Genomic DNA, 26005 nt, shown 5'->3' on the forward strand with positions numbered 1-26005 from the left:
CTTCCTTTCAGTTAAAGACATAAATGCACCCATAGTTTGGATTTCTGTTACTCATGCCGGTCGTATTGTGACACTAGAGAAAGGTGATACAGGTACTTGTACCCATGTGACTAAGCACTAAACTTGTGTGCTCAGCAGTACAATACTAACTCTCACTTTGGACATCTTTGCTGATATACTTTCTTTCTATTTCAGTTGTTGTAATAAGAAACAGTGAGTTACTGTGTGGATCAATGGACAAAGCTACACTGGGCTCTGGATCTAAGAACAACATATTCTATATTATATTGAGAGACTATGGAGAATTGTACTCAGCCAACACTCTGTCAAGACTTGCCAGGCTATGCCCTGCTTTCTTATGTAAGTTCAGTTGGGTCTTTTTGATACTGTGTCTCAATAGTAAAAGTAGAAATTGTCTAAAGGGAACTCCTTTTGGAGTTTGGGTTCAGTTTAGGAGTTGGGTTTACTAAGATTCCCAATATGTTTAAATTGCTGTTTTTTTTACCTATGATATAATTACTTAATTTCAACCAAGGGGGAGAAAGAATTATTCCAATACATTTTTTTTTAAATTGCTGAATCTAAGTGATTATAACTAAATGTATATAATTAATAGCCCCTATCATAAGTTTTGGTAGATTTTGAGTTGGCACATACTCTTTCTTTAAAAATTTGCCATGTCACAATATTTCATTAAATGCTGATGTTAACCAGATGGAAATCACATGTACCCATTCAATGCCCATCTAGCTGCACAGTTATTGCAGAAGAATTTTTCGTTGGTTCAAATGTTAGATCAATTTTTGATATGCTAATTTATATTTCCAGCAAACCGTGGATTTTCCATTGGTATTGGGGATGTAACACCAGGCCAAGGACTTATCAATGCTAAAAACTTACTGTTAGATGATGGGTTAGTATTTGTACAGTAATTGTTTACCTTGGGTAAATCTTGACAATTAAAACATTATTATACCTAAGCATCTAGGGATTGATTTATGTTTTAAACTGCAGTTTACTAAGTCTCCAGTCTATTTTATTTAAACCTAGTCATCTATTAAGGACATACTTATAATTAATTTTGACTTGAAACATTAACTTATTATACCATGTGGTGAGAAATTTGGTGAAGGATTTGGAAAAGAAAATATAAAGCTTGCCAAACATTTGTTTGAATATCTCAGTCACCTATCAATTTCAAAATTAAACTTTGACATTACTTCAATTTTAGAAAAATAATTATTAAGTTTGGCACATGCGAAAATTATCCACTGCAAATGGTATTGCATAATTAATTTTTAAAGCAGGCAATATGAAATTTACATTGTTATATTCTGAATATTTGCATTATCTAGCATACTTAGATGTTATTGTATTTATGAATAATGGACAAGATTGACTATTTTTTATATAGATAGCAGTGTTTTATCTCATGTTACCAATGTAATAAATTTTTATAATCCACGCTGAAATAAATTCAGTAATTTCACACTCTCTCCCGCCAATCAGAGAATTTAAAATTCATGTTGAAAATGTCGATAAATAAAATCTATATAATAAATAGGATAATTAATTGGTTATCCTGAATAACCAAAATATGATCATTGGTGGCAACACCACTTGAGGATTTATCTCATGCGCTGAACAAGTTCCGCAAATTCGTTAAATCTAGGCATTCATCGGCACTTTTGATAATATTTTGGTTATTCACTCTTTCCAATTAATTATCCCATGATCATTTGACCATCATAGGTATAAAAAATGTGATGGCTACATACAAGATTTAGAGGAAGGTAAACTAAAGTCTCAACCAGGATGTACAGAAGAAGAAACACTGGAGGTATGACTCACATCTGAAACTTAGAGCTCACGCTACTGGGCAATTAGGGAAAAAGTCAGCCTAGTGTCGCTCACTTCACCCTCAGACAACTCCAAAGGTGCAGTTGCCACCTGTGAAAAAGAAAAAAAAATTAGTTTCCATGGAAATAACATTTTTTTTCAATAAATCTGTATAAAACCATTTGGTGCCAAGTATAGTCTACTAGTACATAAACCAAATTAATAATGGTGGATCCATGTATAGAGAAATACACCAACTTATATTATATTAGAGGTTGTATTTCCAACAACTTCAGTAGGTTGTTACAATAACTTTTTATTATACATACATGTATGTAAGTTTTCATTATATTGACATGTAATTAAGCAATGCTCAAGATGTTCAGAAGAGGCAAAAATCTGACATTTATGTTTTACATGTTTACAGCATTGAATCTTTTCCTATAGCATTGAGTGGATTTTGGTAACAATTTTCGAATCGTTAGTATTTCATGTTCATCATTTGTTTGTTTGTTTGTTTGTTGGGTTTAATGTCTGAGCAGCAATATTTCAGCTATATTCAGACGATGAACATGAAATGTTAAAAAAAAGGATGGGACACAAGGATAATAGGGTCAACAAATTTTGATTGCCACTAGAAAAAGGGGGGACGGGTTAGGTTGGGCAATTTAGCCTCCTATGGTGGAGGGCAAAGGTTGCTACTCCTATCGAATACCACAGCAGGGTTCTTTAACATGCAAGGAACGTGACATCTTTCCCAACACGGTGCATCACTATGGTTTGCGGTCAGGTTTTTCGTATTATAGCCTGACAAACCCAGCATGTAACACATCAGGGGTACCCCATTCCACCACCTGGGGCACACATCCCAGTTGCTCATTGGGTAGAGCGCCTAGCCCTCGCCTTTTTCAAGAAGCTTAGCGCTGCTGCAGGCCTATTCTTTTGACACCCGGACCTGCACGGGGCTCATGTTTATCGTAGATGTGCAATGAAGCAACTTTTATAACAAACAGAGACTTTAAATCAAATTCGGGTTACCATGTGTAGAGTTCACACGAAGTTGGGGTAATGTTTTTTTAAGTTTGAAATGAGAGAAGGAGTATATTTAACCTTGGCATTTTCATTACTCAGGCAATGATATTAAAAGAGTTGTCAGTGATTCGTGACCACACAGGAAAGGCCTGCCTCAGAGAGCTGGATAAAAGTAACAGTCCACTTAACATGGCTGTATGTGGATCTAAAGGTAAGCCAATGTCATGAATAATTGGAAATAGATGTATGAGGTCTTGCTAGGACATCTGGTAACTGACTGTAAGGTATGGTCTACATACAATTAGTCAGTACACTAATTATCAAAGTAATTGACTTAGCAGTCATTTCTTAACCCTTAAATTGATAATCGATTAAATACTTTGTTGTAGTATTGATGCATAAAAATCTTTTTTCTTCTAAAATTTGACAAGCTAAGGATTTTTTTTGAGATTCTTTGTTTTGTCATTTATTTCAATTTGCAAATTTCTATATTTCTGCTAAAAAATTGAATAATATGTAATTTTCTAAATTTAGGACATCAGTCACTTGAAATATTGATATTTGTTCCATTTAAGGTTCTTTTATTAACATATCTCAGATGATATCATGTGTTGGTCAGCAGGCTATCAGTGGAAAGAGAGTACCTAATGGGTTTGAAGACAGAGCTCTGCCTCACTTTGAGAAACATTGTAAGTACATGTATGCTTATGCTTTGATTGGCTTTGTATTGGTAACTTCTTCTACAAGTTTTTGAATTACTTATTTAAGTACATGTATAACTGAGAATGAAAGGTTCTCACATGAGTCCCTTTTTGAAGATCTGGGATTTCTTATAAAAGTGTTGAGATGTGCAGTGGAAAGGAAATAAAGGCAATGAATTTAACAAGTAGAAGAAGTCACAGTCTCATTTAGGATGAGTGGAAGTACATTGTACTTATTAATTCCATAAAACGCTGCATTTTTATAGGCAATCTACCTATAGTCAGGGAGAATATATCCATTTCCCACAACTGTCATTGTGATGTTAACTTGCAAAATCATAAATCACTGTCGTTGCCAATACCCTTGTTTTGATTGGTTTATATAACAAATAAAGACCAAAGCATGTGACCTTGTCTCACACTGGTCTTCTTGAATTGAAAATGCCCATTTATGGAAAAAATTATATACATAGTAGATTAATGGATAACATAGTATGATTTAATATGCCAAATACTGGCAGATTAGTGACAAAGTATATAGGAAATAATTAGTTACCAGTAAAAAAGGTGTTCTCATTTCTTGTAAAGACACTGTATACATTTTACTGGATTGTTCAATCCTTGATAATCTTCAAAGAACTCTGTCTAAATCAATTGTTCAAGAAAGGCATTTTGATGCTTTTTTTTTTTTTTTATATTTTTATATTTTTTTATTTTGTTTTTTTTAGAATTTCTATACCCACACATTCATGACAGAAAAAGGTGTCCATTTTAAAAAGTCACTATTTAGTTTTGTATGTATGATCAAGTAGAATCCTGTTTTGGTATTTTACAGCTAAGGATCCTGCTGCCAGAGGTTTTGTAGAGAATAGTTTTTACACAGGACTAACTCCTACTGAGTTTTTCTTCCACACCATGGCTGGGAGAGAAGGTCTGGTAGATACTGCTGTTAAAACTGCAGAAACAGGTTACATGCAGAGGAGACTTGTCAAGGTTTGTTTTACTGAATTAATACTTATTGGATTGTAGTTAATGCAGTTTTAAAAAAAAATATAGCATTGTTATCTTGTGCATCCATTGCAAATTTGTTTTAGTATATTTTATTAAAAAAAAATTGATAACTTCCACTTTATGGAAGGTATATAGTGATCGAGGTGCCTGTACCTTCTCTTTCTCACTTTTGATTTAACAGAAGCTTTATACAGGTATTCCATTTTCAGATTGAAGTGACATCAACTTTGTTTACATTTTGACTATGTCATTATAGGGGTGATGAATGGGGTTCAAAGTTTTTCTAGTTTTTTATATACATGTATATGTATGTAAATATTTAGATGTGTTGGTACAAAAGTCTTTTTTTATCCAACTGGTAAGAACATTTTCAGCACCAAATAAGTTTATGTTTTGTTTTCTCAGTCTTTGGAAGATCTTTGTGGTCACTATGACCTGACTGTAAGGTCATCTACCAATGATATTGTTCAATTTGTATATGGAGGTGATGGTCTAGATCCTGCACAGATGGAAGGAAAGGACCAACCTATGGACTTCAAGAGAGTTCTTGATCATATAAGGGTGATTATTTTTAATGAATATTAAAATAAATTGCTATTTATATACATGTATTTTAAATCAAACTAAACTTTAGGCTATTATTTTATTTTTAATTATAATTTTGCATTTAATGTTATATAACATGTATGATCGTAAAGTTTTTACTTCTGACAACTTTTTTTAAGAGAATTGTAAAAAAAAAAAAAAAATGAAATAAATTCTAGAATATTTCAACCATTTATTTTGATTTCTTTAAAAAAGATTGAAATTATGTGTAAATGATATATTTTTAAATGAATTGTTTCCCCAAATACACATGTACTATAATACCACTAATTCTACATATAGTTGTCTGTACTTGACTTTATTCAACTTTTCAGAACATTGGTAATGTAAGCATCTGGTGATTACCTCCCTTATATAAAATACACATCACTGGAAACTAGTGTGATTGATATGATACTAAGCCATCATTTGTTACATCATTATTTTATTATGAAAATAAGGACTTTGAATCTACTGCAATTTATTGTTTATTTTTTTTTTCTCATAATTTCTGAAACTACCAAATTCTGTAAATAAGTAAAAAATGAAGCAGCATCATTTAAAACCTAATTTTAATGAATTTTGGGAGATTTAAATTGGAAATTCAATTTCTCAAATATGGATTTTTCTGATACGTTTCTTTTTTTTACTGTGTATTTACTTCTGATTTTGTCATTTTCCAACTTTTTTTGGTGGCTTAGTAAAATCATGTCTGTGTTAATAATTTTGTGGGTGTAAATTTTATTAATTAAGATAAACTGAGGGTCTTTCTAATATCATTGGTAGGAAATTGTTTTTATGTGGATGTGCTTTTATTTCACCCTTACATATACAATTTTTGGGTGTGTAAGAGTCACCATGTCATTCCAACTGTTCATATTTCATGAAAGTGCTCCTCCTTAATCATTCAACTTAAAACCATATGTATATGTGGATCAAGGAATATTGTCAGATAATTACAAGGGGAGATAATCAATGATTAATGTTGACATGGTTTAAGTCTTAAATGGAAACAGGGGCAATCTTTTCCTGATTCTGCTCACAGTTCTAGTTTTTCAACTCTGTTATTTCAAATTTAAATGCAAATTCAATTTTTATTACTGCAAAAACTCCCAATTCCCCCTTAAAGGCACAGAATTTGATGTTTAAATCATAATGTTAGCAATTGAAAAAAAGATTTAATATCTGTTAGGCTAAACTTATTTTCATTGTTATGTCGGCTAGAATAGGTCAACATTTGATTGCTACACTTTTGTGTATTACAGTTTAACAACTATTTAATACAAATTATTTTTCATTAGCTAAGTAATGCAAATAATTTGTTCCATAACTATTGAATAACAGTGTTGATGGCTCTCTCTAACTTACTAGTAACCTTTTAATTGTGTGAATGTCACAGTTTATTTTGATATTATAAGTGCTGATTGATTGAAAAAGTAATGAAACATGATGTATACAGTAGTAAAATTATATACAGCTAATAATCTTAAAGGTTTTCTGGCTTTTCCATTAAACTTACTTTAAGACAAATCATCAAAGATAAATTTGTAAAAATAAAGCACCTGGCCAGCATTTTATTTCTATTTAGTTCAATATATACATTTGACATGAGGCTTGTTAATATACTTCTGAAGGCTAACACAAGAAATGAAGTTCATCAAGAACCTTCCTTGAGTGGACCACAGCTGATTAAATTTGTGGATGAAATATTGAATGAGGAAAGATTTAAAGATTGCAGTGAAGACTTCAAAAATGATCTTAGGTATTGGTTCATTAAATATTGTATATTACCAATGATGTGGGTGTCTTATGTAATTCTTGGACGGTGGGATATTTTGTGATATCACATCATTGGACAATGTGATATGATTAATTGGCTGTAATGATTGGTTTTTGTGTAATTGTACCACATAGTCAATGAAATCTGATTTGTCGAAAGCAATGTTTTGATGTTTCTTACCTTGTTCCCCTGTAAATACTGGTGACCTCATAGAGGGATGATCTTTTAAATTTTTGCCACGGTAGGTGCAAAATGTAAAAAAATCAGAGGAATCATAAAGAATAAGGTTTTATAAATCAAGTTGAGATAAATACTGTAATCTGATTGGTTAAAATAATTTTGTTATATCTCAATGGATAAAAAAATATTGACACGCCCCTATTCAGTTAAATTCAGAGCTACTTTTCTCATGTTTAAGGATAAAAATATGTTTTAAAATTAATTTATTAGAATTGGTGATAATAAAAATTTTGTCTTTTGAAAAATAACATAAATTTTCCATGTGCATATTTTGTTTATTGCACTTCGCACAATAAACAATATGCACATGGAAAATTTATGTTATTTTTCAATAGGCAAAATTTTTATTATTGCCAATTCTTAAATAACTTGTGAAATTTGAATATTGCAAAATACCAACTCTCATTATTTAATGTCTATACCATAACAAACTCTCTGAGGCTCGTTTGTTATAATGTTGAATTTGGATAGTTTGAGTTGATATTTTGCAATATTCAACTTTCACTCATTGTGAAACCAATAATTTAGAGTTGTTATAGTGGTAGAAATCACTACTTATATTTAATGCTGTTTATATTACATGTATTTAAAAATGTATGGGAAATCCTTATTTCTGACATATGTCAGAAAATGTTGGTGCATTATAAAGTGTGTTTATGTATACATGTATGTAAATGTAAATTTGCTTATTCAAAGGAATTTTTCCAAGTCAATAGCAGACAAGATTACAAAGATTCGACAGAAATATGGTGTAACTGATAAAAGGAACAAAACAGGAATGGGTAGGATATATAATAATCTTTCACCCCAATTTTATTATTAAATATAAGTTTTTTGCCAGCATATTTATGCAACAGTTTATATCAAAAGTTATGGCTGTCTTTAGTCACTGCTTTGAAGCTCATTGTGTACAATGCATGATTTTTTTTTTTTTTACAATTTACTTAGATTGGTAATAGGTTTTGTATGCTCAGGTATTTTAATGATTTTACTGAACAATGATCAATACAAACAATTCACTCATTGCCACTTATTTGATATATAATGTATTGGGAAACAGGCCATTTTAGGATGTGTTATAATTCTGTAGTTTTGCTTGTAGTGTTACATGAACTGGAGAGAATCACCAAGAGTCAGATGGATAAATTCCTGTATTGTTGTAAAGATAAGAAAATGAGGTCACAAATTGAACCTGGTAAGTTTATATTGTTTGAGGCGAAATATGGAAGTATAACAAGAGCATTGAGAATACATTACAACATTACAACTAAGTCACATGTCAAAATAGCTTTTAGTCATGTTATGGTCTCCAATTGTTAACGTCCTTATATTTAATGCTGATGATTTATTTTCAAAAATATTGTGGTGTAAATGATTGTGTTACTCTTGGTTGTATAGCAAAGTGGTGAAATATTTAGTGAAAGCTACAAATTATTTTTATACCTGTATGTATTTCATGGAATCAAAACTTTTAAAGCTTAGAGGTTGTTCACTAAGTTATCTAAATTTATCCACATTCCTATACTTACATATAGCATGTTAATGCTTATGGGATTTTAGATGTCATCTACTCAGAACTCTGGAATAACAGCTCTAACAAGCTGTTTTTTTTTAACTAATTCCTTTTTATTTGGAATTGAATTGGTATTGTCTTAAAGCATAAAAATTCAGAACAAAAAAATTAAAAAAATAAGTAAAATGTTTTTGTAAAATGAAATGCCTATCTACCTATTTATTTTTGCAGGTGAGGTGGGGGGGGGATAGAAATAGGAAAGACATAATTACATAATTTTGATCTTATATTGATATCAAACTCTTGGTTTTAGGTACAGCAGTTGGTGCTATAGCAGCTCAGAGTATAGGAGAACCTGGAACACAGATGACTCTGAAAACTTTCCATTTTGCTGGTGTTGCATCTATGAGTATCCTTTAATAGCAAACTATAGTAAAGTAAAAAAAAAAACTTTTATGAAAAATTCCCATGTGGCATTAACATCAGTAATTGAGTAGAAATACAACGGAGCTTTTCTAGTCTTCAAAGTAGAAGCAAGTGGACAATGACCAGAGCAAAGAAACATGATGACAGGGACTAGACCATGAAAACAGACAAACATTATAAACAACTCAAAAATAACTAATAGAATACCTACAAAAATTTAGGATAAATGAGCAACTTGGACTCTGATAAGAATGGGAGGATGGACTAGCACAGATAGTTTCTATCTGCTTTTTAAGAAACACACACCAAGTTGATCGAATGATGTCAGATCTTAGTAGAAAACAAAGAGGTTAACTGAGACATAGTGAACAAACAGGCAGACTTTTTCACAAAAAAATTCTAAGTGTAAAATTAGTCATAAGTTATGACATCACAATAGATCAAAGTACTGTGAAGTCATAACTTAAGGATTAATTTTACTCTTACATTTTTTGTGGAATTCACTACTGGTCTCATCAGCTGGATCATGAAGTCCACTAGTAAACTTATGAAGTGATGACTTCAACACAGTGAGAAGTAATATAACAAAACTAATATCCCTATAACGATCAAGTAAAAACAAACCATTAAAGAACAGAGACAGAACAAATAGCAATCAAATTCCTGATTTATTTCTGTAAAAAGAATAAGGTAACTCCTTATAGACCACAATGCTTAGTTCCTTAACCAGACTTCAGACATTACTCAGGGTGTACCTAGAATCAAGGAGATTATCAATGCAGCCAAGTTAATCAGCACTCCTATTATCACTGCTCAACTAGAAGTAGATAATGATTCAGAATTTGCCAGAGTTGTAAAGGGAAGAATAGAGAGAACTTGTCTTGGGGAGGTAGGTTAATCAGTTGAAAATGTGTCATATTATTGATATTTTTATACCAACACAAAAAATTGTAGTTATATGATAGTATGATGCTGTCATCTCTGGCATTGTTGTCTGTAGACACTTGGTTTTTGTTGAATACATTGAAGTATTTATTGGTTGATCGCAGAAGGTTGATAATGATTTTAGGGGTTATGGCCCAAACTGAAATATGTGCTTAAAAGAGCCAAATTTAATTTGAGGGTTAAGACTTGAACCGTTTATGAGTAAGGAGCCAAAAAATGGCCCAAGACATGCATTTCCTGAAGTCTAGACAATAAGTTGACCATAAAGAAATATATCTCTGAAATTGTACCACAAGGTTTCGTACTACCAAAGGAAGGCTGTGATTAGTTTTGGGCAATGTGACTTGAATAAATTAGGAATTTGGGTCCAAAAAGGGGCAAGAAAAAAATAATTCCTGGTATCTGTATGATAACGTGAGAAGAATTGAATAGGTTTTAATGGTAACCATTCTGGATTTAAAGTCCAAAAAGCAGCCATTTTGAGTCTGGTCAAATTCTTAAGGTGTGCCAAATTTCTTATCACTCTCAATATTCAAGGCTGTATCAAGTTTGAATGGTGTATCCATACTCACCTCAACTGTGCAGGGTTTAACCTGTGGAGCCATCAAACTGAAACCTGTGCAGTATTTTATTTAACAAACTTGCGAAAAAAAATAAGCCCTTTTGATCTTTAAAGTCTTAGGCTTTGGTCATATTTTGTACACACTTTTAGAAAAAAGTGCATTAGCCTTTACAGAAACCCAAAATACGATTTGATAATCAGAAATCAGAAAAAGAGTGAATTTAGGGCATTTATTGATTGAATAATGAATAGTCTTATAAATGAATTCTATGTAATACTATTTGTTTACTTTTATACATTTTTTATGCCCTTCTTTTAGATTTCTGAGTACTTAGAGGAGGTGTTTCTGCCTGATGACTGCTTCATTTTGATTAAACTTGACTTGGCCAGGATACGTCTACATAAGGTAAACTTAATTATATAGGGTTTATAAACTGCAGTATATACTTACAAGTTTGGCCAATTTCTAAAAGCTCAATCCTTTTTGAATTATATATGTCAATGGTTTGAATCTAGATAGGAATAATTGTGAAGTCTTCTACAAGTTATCCTCTGTGGATGCTATTGAGATGGCTTTTTAGTAGCTGTATCTGCTCATAGCTGCCTTCGAAATTCTTTGGGAATTATTGGGGTTAAAATCTTTGAATTTCATCTGTTTCTGTAACATTGATTGAAAATTTAAGTGAGCGATGCAGTGATGCAGGCTCTTACTAATTTGTATTTTTATTTTTTTCTGACTGATGTTCTTGCTCATTTTTGGGCTTTAAGCATTTGCACCAATTACAGCAGAAAATACGTAGAACTCATAAAAAATTGAAGTCTTTGTGGTTTACCCATTAGATTTTGATGACCAAGTACTAGATTTTTTTTCATAGTATACTAATTTGAAAGAAGGTTTTGGAAAACCCGGGTGCACCATTGTTGATTAATTGTTGTATATGTCATTTTAGCTGGAAGTCAATGCTGGTAGTATAAAGGAATCAATTTGCTGCTCTAAACTTAAAGTCAAAGCGCAGGTAATGATAATAAGAAATATATGACCTCGGCAGTAGTATTGCCTTGATTGCAAAAGGAAGTTGGTTCAATCTCTGGTCAAGTCACACCAAAGACTTTAAAATTGGTAGCCACCACTTCTCCTCCAATCACAGGCCATAAAGGGGTTAGAGTTACTACTGGTTGGCTCAAAGGCAGAATGATATGTCTGAGTGGGTGACATGCCTACCTATAGGTTGTTGCTACTGTGAGCTAGCACAATAAAAATCTGCCTCACAATTTGTCGGATCAGTACAATACCACATCTTTTCAACCAATCAAAAGTTCTCATCCTGAAATGCAATATGTCATTATACATGTATCTTGAAATTTTCTTGTCTTATAGGAAAAGGAATATGAAAGGTTTTTTTTTTTTATTATTGTACCAAGTACTGCCTGATGTTATAGGGACGCTTTCTTTGTTCTTTTTCAGCATGTTAAAGTTCACAGTAAGGCAGTTCTAACCGTTCATCCCCAGGAAACATCAAAGAGTTCTGTTTACTACATTCTACAGGTTCTAAAGAAGGAATTACCTAAAGTCATGATCAAGGTGAGGCAGGGATGTTGGATAAAAACAAATACTGAGCTACCACAATATATTTAAAGACATAATTGAGTTTCTTTTCTTTAAGCGTTCTAAATGTTCAATAACTTTGAATTTAGCCACATAATTGTGATATATATGAATGATCGATTTCACCAAATGTCATAAGTATAAAATTTATCTTAAGTAATGATGTCACAAACTCATTTTCAATTAAGCAGTTTTCTCAATTTATGACTAATTGTACTTTTGTGACTTTTTGGTAATATTTTGGTTCAATCTAACACTGATTGTTTAGATAACATTAATGAATGAAACAATTTTTTTCTTTCAGGGTATACCATCAGTGACAAGAGCAGTTATACATGTAGATGAGAAGAAGGAAGATCGATATAAACTGCTTGTAGAAGGAAATAACTTACAGGCAGTTATTGCTACTCCTGGTTAGTCAATGAAAAGAGAAGTAAAGGAGGTTTCTATATAATCTGCTTAGATACCATTCATTGTACTAAATTAATGTATGTCTTAGTAGGAATTGTGGTTTTTTTTTATGGATTCCTGAATTTTTAATCTTTACAAATCCAGGTTTTACAGTAATGATTCTTTATTTTACTACATATTTACTTCCTGGTATGGCAATTTCTGCATCCAAGTTGTTGGTCTTTACTCTCCCATGCCTTATTCTCATTACTTGAACAATTATGACCATTTTCTCCAAGTCTTAATTTAAAACTACCGTATCATAGAAAAAGTATTATGTACATTAAAATTTATTCACTGTTACTTATATATATTTGCTGGTCATAATATCATTTTCTCTTTGGTATATAGAACTTGAACATGATGAGTTATGCAATGTCTCCTATTTTCAGTTTTGTAAGACATTACAAACTTTATGTTCTCGAACTTGGTAGGATTTGAAAGGAGTGGAAGTATTTTTTGCACAACAAAATCCAGTTTTATTATGAAATAAATTACTAGTTATTTCATTTTAAATTTGAAGTCCTACAATGATATGGGTTTATCATTGTCATTGGCCATGCCATTGTCTGTGTCATTGTTGTCTGTAGACAAATGGCTTTGGTTTGATGACTTGATTATTAGTTCGTGTACTTGTTAAAGGCTCCAAACCTTAAGTATATGAATAAGTTCTAGTTAAATTTTAGGACATGCTTTGGATTACCACTATTCATTTTAGGCATCAAGGGTACTCATGTAACATCAAACAATACGTATGAGGTAGAGAAGTGCCTTGGTATAGAAGCAGCACGGACAACAATAATGGACGAGATCAACTACACAATGGTTAACCATGGCATGAGTATTGATGTTCGTCATGTCATGTTGCTAGCTGACCTTATGACCTTCAAGGTAACTGTGGTGCTATTTTTGTTTAAGTGTCTGTAAGAATAATAATGTGACTGTAGAATAATTTTGAAATAGAAAAGACATCTTGAATTTTTATTTTTTTCAATTTAGTCATTGCGATGATATTTTCAGGTAAAAACTGTGCATACAAACATATAGGAAATAAAATAAAAATGTATTTAAAAAAAGTCTATGGACATGAAAAGGTTATTTCTGCAGTGTAAAATTTTACCAAGGACAATATATATATACCAATCAGGACCATTGTGGTTGTTTCCAACTCTCTGGGGTTTTGCCTTGATGTTGCCATTTGTTTATATGGACTCGCTGCCTTTTGGCTATTGCTTAGAGTTAGTATATCAGTTTGGTAATTTTGTAATTACCTTTTATTTAGTAAAATACATGTTTTTAGGAATGGAAATTAACTATGTATATTGTCTGCAATATTTAACTGATTTTCTATGTTTTGTTTTTAGGGAGAAGTGTTAGGCATCACTAGGTTTGGCCTGGCTAAGATGAAGGAAAGTGTACTGATGTTAGCCTCAGTAAGTTCTTTAGAATTCTGTCATATTTTATCTTCCTCCTTTGCAAAACAATGCAAACCTGAAGTTATTGCAATACTTTTATTATTTTATGTGATGGACTTAAAATTACTAATGTTTACTGATGGTTGATACTTGACATTGACTTTCTGTTTCGTGAGACTTGTACGAGTGGGGAGTATACCTAGAATGACAAGAAAGAGTGCAACTTCATAGTAACATTATTTAAAAAAGATATTTAAGTCTGAATTAAAAAAAAAATTAAGACTGATTCCACCAAGAATGATGTTTATAAGCCTATCCTCCTATGTAATAGAATGGTTGGTGCCTAAATTTCCAAAGTTTCCAGAGTTTTAAAGGTTTTTATTTTTTTTATTTCAGTTTGAGAGAACTGGTGATCATTTGTTTGAAGCTGCATACCATGGACAAAAAGATACAATAAATGGTACAGTTATTCTCTGTACAGTAGTACAGTCAGTAGTTGGTACAGTTATTCTCTATACAGTAGTACAGTCAGTAGTTGGTACAGAATTCTGTACACAGTAGTATAGTCAGTAGTTGGTACAGTAATTCTGTACACAGTAGTACAGTCAGTAGTTGGTACAGTAATTCTGTAAAATGTAGTACAGTCAGTAGTACATTACATCAGTGTACAGTAGTGCAGTCAGTAGTACATTACATCAGTGTACAATAGTATTCAGTTGTACATTACATCAGTGTACAGTAGTGTAGTCAGTAGTACATTACATCAGTGTACAGTAGTATTCAGTAGTACATTACATCAGTGTACAGTAGTATTGAGTAGTGCATTACATCAGTGTACAGTAGTCAGTAGTACATTACATCAGTGTACAGTAGTTTTCAGTAGTACATTACATCAGTATACGGTAGTATTCAGTAGTACATTACATCAGTGTACAGTACATCAGTGTATTGTTATTATTGTTAATAGAAGGTAGTCAACAATAATTTTTATTCAGCTTTTTTATTCTTGGTTCATCTGTGTTTCAGTTTTATTTTTTATTCTTTATATTCTTGAATAAGCATTGAGTCACATACTTATGTTTCTTACAAGTTTCAATACTTCCTGTCTAGATATTTAGTTCATGGTGCCATTAGATGTATTTCATGTACTTTTAAATAACCTGGATAAAATTCAAATGAATCGGAGATTGTATTTCAAAAATGTTTTAATGTCAAGCTAACACATTTATTCGTTTTTATACTACTGAAACAATTATTTCGTTAGTATAATGGTATTACTGTTGTCTTTGGCGTCTGTTAACTTTTATTTAGCCAGATTAAGGATGTACAAAAAATAGAAAGGCCCAAATTTTTTGTACAACTTTTTGCCTAAAAAATTGCCAAATTTCATATCTGCCAAAATAACCTGCTATACAGTATAACAATATTTTTTCTAGGTGTGAGTGAATGTATCATCATGGGTATACCAATGGGGATAGGAACTGGACTCTTTAAACTCCTACATAAATATCCTTTTTGTAATAGCATCTGAAGAATATTACATTATAGCAAGTCACTGATATTAGTATTTTTAATGACCATAAAAGCAGGATGACCATTAATGACCACATACACAGGGTGACCATTAATGACCACATAAACAGGATGACCTTTAATGCTGTCAAATATTACACTTTCATTAAAAGAATTGATGGGTCCATTGAAGTAGCAGTCTTTCTAAAAATCAGACAGGAGGTGATTCAAACATGTCAAAAACCCACCAAATTCAATTTTATTTCTTGCTCAGAGATAGTTACTGATCACATAACCAGTCTTAGTTTTTCATTTGGTTGTTGCACTATTTAGAAAAAAATTATATAGATTGTACATGAAATTGCACTTTGCAAGAGTTACGGTTCTTAATTTGGCTACATTTGGTTGATTTTAGTGAAAAATACATGGATGATTTTCTAAAAAGTGCAGATCTGAATGCAGAAAAGCTTATCGTTATGTGAAGGTATAGCATATTAGACTGAAATGGTATCATTGCTTGGTGCATTTGCCACTTTACCATAGGCAGTGTCTGAATTTTATATGGACTGGTACATAAGTTCCAATCCATGTAAAATTCAGTCACTGATCATAGTAGATGGTGCTGAAAAACCACTGAACAAATAATATAGTTTTTCAATATACGTATGCAATGTTTTTACTTAAATTTATAGTCGTTTCTCTTTATTTTTGTGAAAACTATATTCATCTTCCACATAAAATTTTTAAAAAATCAAGAATTATTAAAAAGATAGAGTGTTTTATAGAATGTTCCCAGTGTAATAAATTTTGATAATGCACACTGTGAAATTAATTTCACTCTTGACTTTCTCCCACCAAATTGTCACAATTTTGATATCAATCTGCCAAGTACAGAATTTTAAAATTTATGTTATAAAATATCAATAAATTAGGAAGAAAATCTATGTAATAAATAGGATAATCAATCGGTTATCGTGAAAAACCAAAATAGGTTCACTTGTGCCAAGAACCTTAAAGGATCTAACTGGTGCGCGACACAAGTTCCACACACTCGTTAAATCTAGGCGTTCTTTGACACTCATGATAATATATTGGTTATTCACTCTTTCCAATGAATTATCTATTATTATTACTTGAGGTGCCAATTTCATACACAATCTATAAGTGCAACAACAGAATGACAAATAAGACTGGTCATGTGGTCTGTAACAGGATGACAAAGTAAGACTGGTCATGTGGCCTGTAACAGGATGACAAACTAAGACTGGTCATGTGGTCTGTAACAGAATGACAAACTAAGACTGGTTATGTGGTCTGTAACAGAATGACAAATTAAGACTGGTTCTGTGGTCTGTAATTGTTTCTAAATGAGAAATAGTGATGTTTTTTTACATGCTTGAATCACTTCCTTTCTGATTTTGTAGACTGCTACTGAACAATGAGAAAAAAAAAATATTTGGTAATTTACATCTGCAAAATTTACCCAGTATATGGTAATGTTATACATTTAACAACTTCATGGTTATTCTTATGCGAATGTGTTTTTAAATATGTATTGAAAAGATGATAGGCAAAAAAAAAATAAATTGTCTACAGGCAATATTGGCACAGATGGTTTTGACCACCCCCCTTTTTTCTCAAGAACCAATATATCTGTGTGATTCATTAATTTGATTAAAATTCAAATTTTTGTCAGTTTCTGGGCTCATTCATTGAAAATATCATAAAAAGAATGCAGCAATATTGGTTCTCGAGGAAAAAGGGGGTGGTAGAAACCATCCGTGCCCCCAGTGCTTGTGTACTAGTCATATAAGGTAATTAAAAAGATATTGCATGTCTATAACATATAATCTTTAAAAAAAATTGGGAACATTTTGTTTAAAGGTGAGTTTAAAAAATCTATTAAATATTGTTTTAAGAAACCAACAAGCTACATGTAAAACAGTATATATAGTGTGAACTTTTTTTTTTTTATGATTTGATATCACTTTATTTCCTTAACCCAAGCCACAGTAGAGAAGGACCCTCAATTACAAGGGAGACCACAGGTGTTTGACAATCCTTCATTTCATGTCTTCAGTTGATAACAATGTATGCCAATGGGGAACACCAAAAATGGAACAAGTGATGCTAAATGTGACAAATGAAAAGGCTTCATTACTAATTTAAAATAAATACAGCAGCTCCATCACTACAGTTAAAGATTCTTTCATTGACAGTTTTCTGGTCATTTTGTGTTGTTGTGGAAAAATATATGAAGCTATGTTTTGTCTGAGAATAAACATTTGTTTTCTACAAACTCAATATATATTTTTTTGGTTTTTCACAGATTCTTTTTTTTTCATTTTTTAGATTTAAGTGACTTTATGCCATTACCTAGCACCCATTGTCAATTATAATGGACATTTGAATTTAGAACATACCTGTAATTCATTATCAGTGAATGGATCCTTGTATATTTTATATAAAAGGTACATGAAAGCAAATGGAAAGATTCAGACAAAGTATAAATGTTGTGTCATGAAACAAATAACAAAATACCAAATTGTATACAAAACCAAGTAAAGTCCATAGATATTGGCATGACAACACATAAATTTATCTAAATAAAATAAAGGTTCTCCAGTGCAAAGAAGTGCACAATTTGTGTCCTAGTAACCTAATTATGTGACCAATTACATGCTAGTTATTACCTTGAAGTGTAACAATGAAGATATGAGACGGCCTAAACAAAACAAAATTGCAGTGCAAATCTTTATTTACATGTTAGTACATTTTATCTTCAAAGGATATCCCGTAATGAACTTCAAGTACATATCCTTAAGGGAAGTACTCTTGAAAAGTACTTAAAGGAATGTCTAAGTACACAACTGGTTTCTTGCTCAATTAATATTTCAAGTACATTTCCTTAGACTAAATTTTGTATACTATACTGTTGAATCACCAAAACCAACTCTGCAGCCTGCACCAACAGCAACTAGTCCAATTCCTTAGTCTAATTATAGTAAAGCTGTATCTGGAATCTTTTCTGAATGCCTCCAGTTTACTACATCAGTCATGGTGATAGGTTGTTTTTTTTTTATATATATAATATACTCCAGTTGGACAAAACACAAAAATTAATTCAAATGCCATAATCAGCTGTAAAGCAGTGAGGACTGCTCTTGTAATTTCCCTTGTTTTCTAAAATTCCTTGTGGTTCACAAATCCATGCATCTGATGTTACATGCTGCCACTTCAATAGCTGTTCTTTCAAGTAACTTATTACACTTTTGTACTTGTCATTCCCAAATTGGTTATGCAGTTCCTTTGGGTCATTTGTCAAATCAAAGAACTCCCACTGGTTCCTGTAATAATATTGTTTCAAGCTTTTGTACCAGTTAGTTGGTTGTCCATTTCTAGTTCTATTTAGCAGGTCCTGAAATGTGTTGGAAATGAAAAAATCCTGGTCTATTTGGAAAGGCATAAGAAAATTTAAATTGTGCAGAAGCTTGTAACTTTTAGTTCTAATTGACCGCATTGGGTAGTACATTGTCACTTCATGCAAGTTGTGACTTGTAAAAATAGCTTCATCTTGACTTTTGACCTGGTTGCTAAGCAACTGCAGCAATGATTTTCCCGTAAGACTGACTGGGTTATGAAGAAGATTATAATCTGGATATTGCAAGTTGAACCAATCAAGAACTGTAGGGACAATATCTACATGACTGATGAGGTTTTTATATTCCTGTTAAGAAGAAAAGAACACGTCTTGGTCCATGTTAAATTACACACACAATACACTTTACATGTAGTTATATAATTTAAATGCAACATTTTAAAGATTCTTTTTCAATTTTGCAATACCAGTTTTTACACCATTGGGACTAAAAAGTGAAATCTAAAGGAACGAAAGCTAACTTTTAATTTTTTTCCCCTAATTTTTGTTAATATACTAACATTGTGAAAGACATCATGAATATATATCTGTAATGACACTTTCACAGAACATTTATAAGGATGGAGTGTCTGTTGCATTCTATACATGTAGGGATCTGAATCATGAATGGCTCAAAACTGTTTTGTTGGAAATGGCACACATAATTTGAAAGTGACTGAACTTTCAATGCAGGTGCAATATGGGTTGTTAATAAAGTCTCACATACAACCATTGTCAAGACAGCCCATTTAACAACACTGCTATCATCCAATATCAACAAATTCATTATTATATATACAAATACCAACCAAAGCTTAAAATCATATCGGCTTGTATTTAAAAGAAAAAAAAAACTGCCAAAAGTGAAAGTGATGAAAAGAGCATTCAAGAACCAGATAACAGCTCTACTTTTACAAATTATACATTATATATGATACATACCATACCCCATGTATATTTATGTGCTGGTGAGGACATTAAGAATGGCTCCTCTATCCCTGAGTCATACAGGTTTGTACGACCATTAGGGAATGGTATACCATTATCTGATGTATAGAGAATCAATGTATCATCTAATACTCCAGCTGTTTCTAACTCAGATAAAACTAGGCCTATACCTAAAACATAATCCAAAATGTCAATTTAAGATATTTAAGGGTTACTTTTGATTTTTGAAGTACCGTACACTTGTAACAAAGAGTAATCAAGGGAACCAAGATTCTAGCAAAAATCAGAGGTATGTAATCTAGTGACGAAGACCAGACATGGAAAACAGACACACACATTGAACAAAGAACATAAAATAACCAAAATAATACATACAAAGTAACAAAAGTAAATGAACAACTTGGACGCCACTTTAAATTGGGTGCATGGACCAGGTGCACCAGCAGTAATTAAGTATCCTCTGCTTTTCTAGAAACACCTGCTGAGCTGCTCATAAAATGTCAAGTCTTGGGGTTGACGACACATTGAACAAAATTGTTTTTTCACGAACTACAGTTGTATAATTAGTTCCTGCTTTAGCCTTCACTTATGTTGTAGGGTAAGTTAAATACAGTCATTTTAACCAAAAACCTTCAACAAATCATACATTTGAGAGATTCTAAATTTTTCATTGATTTTGTCCCCCCACCTTAATTTGGAAGGAGTAATGGGTATAGGAATTGTGGCAAAATGAGAAAAAAATATCGGGATATTAGGATGGTAAGTTCAATAAATATTGACTATTTTTTTAAAAATTTTAGAGTAACCCTCATACCTACTTCTGGCATTTTGTAGATTTGCTTAACTCTAGTTTTCTTCTTTTTAACAAATAAAACTATACTGTAAACTGGAATATTTTGGCAGTTTCCTGATAAAACATGAATGTTTAGATTGGGTTTGTTTTATTTTGGCCTTTTCATCAGAGTTAAAACAATCCATCTAATTCTAATGCTACCAGTGGCACTAGTTTCTTAAGTTTTTCTGGATAAGATTTACAATAATAGTAAATACATTTATAACATTTTTAAAATAAAGTTAATGAGAGTCACTTTAGGCAAGCAAACAAAGCATTTGTTTCTACATCGTCTGTCGTTCGCTCAACAATGATAGTATGCGAATATGTATTGGCAGTCTAAATACCCGCATATGTTCTATTTTGGTGTGTTTAATTTTTGCACTTTTAAAGGAGGCGCCAAATAAACCAAAATAAAACTACAACCAAAGTATCTAAATTTACGGTAAGCAAACTCATAAAGAGAATACTGCTTCAAGCAGACTTAGATGTTGAACTCTTCTGTTTGATTATCTACTTGTTCAGGCATTTCATAAAAATTATTTTTATTCACACACAACTGCATATGACACCTTAACTACCAATAAATTTCCATCAAAATGTAAAACTTGGCTTAGAAAACCATGAAGTCGGATTATCTCCCTTTGGAAGTATCCAAGATATGTGTATTCCTGTATGCTCATCTACATATGATACCTAACATTCCTACAAAATTTCATCAATATCTCTTGAAAGGTATAGAAGAAACTGTGCTTACTGAATATTTAAACAGACAAACAAAATGGAAAGAATGACAGACAGACAGGCAGGATGATTCTTATACCTATCTAACTTCATTTGCTAGGGGTTAAAAAATTTGAAATATTTGCTACCAACCTTGGTCTAATCTGCTAATGGTTGTGTATTGTGCAGCAATGTCTCTTCTAGCGACAGGTGTGTCCTGGACAAAGTAGGGCACTGTGACATCACCTGGGTCATAGGTAACAGGAAACCAATCAGGTATGATCCCCATGTCTGTATATCTATTCCCAAATTTCTCACAGAACTGGCCATACTCAGGATGGGTGTGTCCACAACGATGAGGATCATGGAATCCAATATATAAGAAAAATGGACTGAAAGAAATTATGGGTTTATACTAGTGATTAATATGATCCTTATGGTTCAAAAACATTCATTTTTATATAGTGACTGCATCCAGTCATAAAATCAAGTCAGGAACAGATATCACTTTGGTCAGTAAAAAAATTGTAGAAGTATGTATTAATTAATCAATTCTAAAACAAAAAGAACCACCAAAAAAACTTCTTCTAGAAATATTAGTGCTAAAGAAAAAATAACCTCATCATTGATATCTTCTAGAAGTCAACTACTAGAATGAATTACCAGTGGCTCCTATTTACTGTGAACCTTTATTTCATAGGGTGTATACGGTGTTAACTGATAAGATTTCAACCTCCTGTGTACCAGCATAATATGACAAGATTTTATCCTAATTAGCTATATAAGTTTACAACAGTATACACTTTATATATAATAACAATGAAAATGTACCTAGACTTGTTTTGTTTGAGAAATTCTCTAACAAGAATCTTTATCTTTGTAATGTTCCTTCCCACTTGTAATATATTATTATTCTCCTCTGTTTCAGCAAAATCAAATGGATAAACTTTCTCTGGTCCCACATGTTTTTTGCCAATAATGCCTAGAATATAATAATCACTCATCAGAATAAAGAGCTTCACAGAGTGCAGTATGATAAGACTGAAGCATGTTGAACACTGATTACTTGGGGCAATTATGGACACAATATTAGTTTTTGACACAACAACTAATCTTGGGGACAGTTCATCATGAACACAACAACTATTTTGGACACAATACAGCACAAAATTTGAATAAACAAAAATAAACAAAAATTGAAATCTGTCCAAAAAAAGCTAATTTATTTGAGGTGTGGCCTCTTTGACCCCTTATGACTCAAAAACCATAGAAGATATCTGAAATCTGATGAAATTATCAAAAAGAATCCAATAAAAAAATCAAATTCAAACAGTCAAACAATAAAAAAGTAGATTTTTTTGCGGCGTGCCCCAATGTTGTACCCTTGTAACTCCAAAACGGTTATAAATAAGCCTACCCTGTAATTTTTTTTAAAAGAACAGCATAAAAATCATACCAACAATAAGCTATTCTTGTCAATTCTAATGATAATACCTGTTATCCACTTTTGGGCCCCTTATTTCCAAAAGGGGTAAGCCAAAAACTTTTGTATTCTGTTAGTATAGGCCCCTTTATAATATATAAGATTGGTTGATTTCCAAGACCAAATATGCACATTTGCACATTTAGACTACATTGTGTACTTTTCTTTTTTAAGTACCCATATAGTTCAAATAATTTGTGTATACAGATATACTTTTGATGCATGAAATATGTCAATATAAATTACTAGCTCCCATTCTGAGGTTTGAACTGTCTTGACCAGAAGTCATAAATCTTCTGATCTGTGTTTCAAGGTTTATAACACGTATGTTACAAAGCTCTGAAAAACAGCTTTTCTGCCTAAGTGTTCATATATGAGTCTATCTTGAAGGGAAACCTAGACACTTACCAGTTCTGATACCAGCTTTCTTTAATATTCTTGGAAGACTTTGCACTCCATCGAAGGACATAAAATGATGAATATCTTGGTGAAGGCCATACATACCATTCTGGTGCTGGGGTAGTCCTGAGAGAATGACAGACCTAAAAATGTGTTCAATAACAAAACTTCATGTCTAACATATCAAAAAGTAAATTTTTCTACTATCTTAAGAGAATTGGTGGTTGTTCCATGTCTTAGCTTTACATCAATAGAATGTTGTTTGCAAAAGCAACAGCATTTTTAGGCAAAAAAGTGCTATAACTCCAAAAATTAAAATAAGAAATTCATAAAAGTTGATAGGGTGATTTAATAAAAAATTCCTCAAAGTTTCATGGACTATTCTGGATACATTTTTTAATTATAGTCCAAAAACAACAAAACACCCTTTGTATGAATACAGTCCCATAACTCTAAAACAAAAAGTCAACTTAATATAAAAAAGGAAAAGAACTCACATCAAAGAAAGAAACAATTAAAGTTTCATGAAAATTGGTGGTGGTATTTTTAGTAATTGCGATAAGTGTAAAAAGGACAGATGCCAGTATAATATTTCCTGTGACCCAGTAAAAGAAATTAGCAGAAGACCTACGGACCGAGTCTATGTAAAATCAAGCAGGTCAATGTTGAAATTGGCTCCATTTCCTTTGAATTGTACAGTGCAGTCTGCATAAAATTATGATGGGTCTATGTTGACCAAAAATTAAGTTTCTAACACTAAGATGTGCCTAGAATGGATGTGTAAAAAAACCTGCCTGCTTGGTGAACAGCTACTGACTGATGTGAATGCATTAGAAAACACAGCACTCCTTTTTGCTAGCGCGGCTAGATTTGGAGTCTTACAAATGGTATTGTTGTAAACTGATGTCTCAAAACCTGCATCATCAGCTGTTGAAAAGAATTAAGAAAACGAATAACCAGGTTACAATAGTTTAATTATCAAGAACATGGGGGTGAACATGCCTCATAAATCATTAGATAAAGTCCATTGGTAACTTTTACACCTTAGTATTACATTTGACATTGAAAATCTGAAATTAAACAGATTAGTTCTGAAATCAAACAAGAAAAGCCACATATATCAATGTGACAATGAAAATGAAAATATCAAAGAAGGTAAAACCATGGGCAAAAACATGTGTAAGGATGTTCCCTGCTCATCTCCAGTCATTTATTGCCAGATTTTCCCACTCTTCCAATTTTATTTATTTCATAGATAAAGGAACAGATATTCTGAAACACAACAAAGGCACCATTGTACAACCTTTATAAAAATAGCTAATACTTACAGAGATCACCAAAAGGTGTTCTACACCTTCAAGTAAGCTCTGAAAGGCCATAACAACAAAAGTAATAAAATCCACAGTAACAGATTTTCATAGCATAAATATGTTTTGTCCAGTGAACCCCCACTCTTCTTTTCATAATTTAAGTAAACACACCTTGAATTGTTATTCTGACCCATCATTTTTTCCATTAATATTGCTCTAGCAAGAAAGATCTTAAAAGTTTACAACCCGTTGAAATCTTTTGTTATTTTTAAACAGAGCAACTAAACATCCTTAAGAACTTATAAACTGACAAAAACAAACAGCAAGGAAGACAAAACACTAAAATACAGACAGGGACAATTATAATTAATGTTTATAAATGTAGATAACTTATCTAAATTAGATGTATCATGCTTTCTGATCGGATAAAAAAAATGTCCATCATCTCATAGACCGAATTTTGTTATGTGACTGTAATGTCAGCATCCTTTTTTGATGATTTATTTGTTAAATTTTAATACTAAAATTAAAATATAAGGAATGACTGTCACATATTTTTTTCAGTCTATTAGAAATAACCTCTGTGCATGCCCGTGGTGCACACTTAAAAATAACCTAGCTGCTATGCAGGTTATTTAGTGTGCACCATGTGATTGAGATTACTTCTTCTTTGACCGAAAAAATATGACAGCCATTCCTTAAATGGTCCTTTCAAATTGTGAATATCTTTGAAAAATCCTGAAAATAGTCCCTTTTCAAAATTTTCTTCCCAACCATTGAACTTACCCTCCCGTACATCAAATCCTGTATCTGCCTCTAGAGAGGAAACTCATACTAATTTTAAGTAGTTTCCAAGCGGTTGTAAATCTTGGCATTGGTGCAAAAAGCTCTCCAGGCTATTGACTTCCTGGGACCGGGCTGACTTACACATGCACCAGAATTCACTTTAGGCTTAGCATTCACCAACATTCTTTTAACTAGTTAGGTCGTGCTATACTTACCAATCAATACAAGAACATTCCTTTCGCCATTGCTTTTGTTGTTAAAACCGAAAAACACGATCAGTAAACTCAAAGCAGTTCCTACTTTCATTTTCAAGTATACACTTTCAGTTTCACTTTAATTTTCTGCTATCAGGGTTTTTCTAAAACGCGAAAGAGAAAGATGGAACGGAAAATGGAAATGTATGTAAAATCAAGTACAGCTTTTTAATACATTTTTTTTTCAAATATAATTTTAACTAGATCTAGACTGCAAATTACATTATATATATAA

At 32.0% G+C, this 26005-nt stretch overlaps 2 protein-coding genes across 3 annotated transcripts in view; one reads left to right on the forward strand and one right to left on the reverse strand.

Annotated features, from left to right (window-relative positions):
• The window catches only part of LOC148619581 (DNA-directed RNA polymerase III subunit RPC1-like), a 33830-nt gene extending 15883 nt beyond the window's left edge, over positions 1-17947 (forward strand). Inside the window, exons 17-37 of one of the 2 annotated variants that reach the window (XM_088579651.1) lie at positions 196-360; positions 829-913; positions 1753-1840; positions 2971-3082; positions 3447-3560; positions 4408-4565; positions 4989-5144; positions 6803-6930; positions 7885-7970; positions 8291-8383; positions 9015-9110; positions 9865-10016; positions 10954-11040; positions 11585-11650; positions 12100-12216; positions 12545-12653; positions 13409-13581; positions 14055-14123; positions 14502-14565; positions 15542-15611; positions 17629-17947. In XM_088579651.1, coding sequence (XP_088435777.1) covers positions 196-360; positions 829-913; positions 1753-1840; positions 2971-3082; positions 3447-3560; positions 4408-4565; positions 4989-5144; positions 6803-6930; positions 7885-7970; positions 8291-8383; positions 9015-9110; positions 9865-10016; positions 10954-11040; positions 11585-11650; positions 12100-12216; positions 12545-12653; positions 13409-13581; positions 14055-14123; positions 14502-14565; positions 15542-15611; positions 17629-17701 — 2261 coding nt within the window. In that variant the 3' untranslated portion in view covers positions 17702-17947. Of the gene's footprint in view, positions 1-195; positions 361-828; positions 914-1752; positions 1841-2970; positions 3083-3446; positions 3561-4407; positions 4566-4988; positions 5145-6802; positions 6931-7884; positions 7971-8290; positions 8384-9014; positions 9111-9864; positions 10017-10953; positions 11041-11584; positions 11651-12099; positions 12217-12544; positions 12683-13408; positions 13582-14054; positions 14124-14501; positions 14566-15541; positions 15612-17628 lie in introns of those variants that run through there. The other variant, XM_088579652.1, reaches the window with a different exon arrangement.
• A 410-nt stretch (positions 17948-18357) lies between these two features.
• On the reverse strand, positions 18358-25892 carry LOC148619582 (N-sulfoglucosamine sulfohydrolase-like). The gene is made up of 7 exons (XM_088579653.1): positions 25732-25892; positions 24215-24347; positions 23430-23563; positions 22370-22520; positions 21692-21930; positions 19978-20153; positions 18358-19344 (listed from the first exon to the last, which is right to left on the reverse strand). The coding sequence occupies exons 1-7, from the start codon at positions 25820-25822 to the stop codon at positions 18742-18744; spliced, it is 1527 nt and encodes a 508-aa protein (XP_088435779.1). The 5' UTR covers positions 25823-25892; the 3' UTR covers positions 18358-18741.
• Positions 25893-26005: the final 113 nt, after the last annotated feature.

This window comes from Perna viridis, chromosome 4 (assembly GCF_037379345.1).
Source record: "Perna viridis isolate PV_CMFRI_1.1 ecotype Kerala chromosome 4, ASM3737934v1, whole genome shotgun sequence".
NCBI classification, from domain to species: Eukaryota; Metazoa; Mollusca; class Bivalvia; order Mytilida; family Mytilidae; genus Perna; species Perna viridis.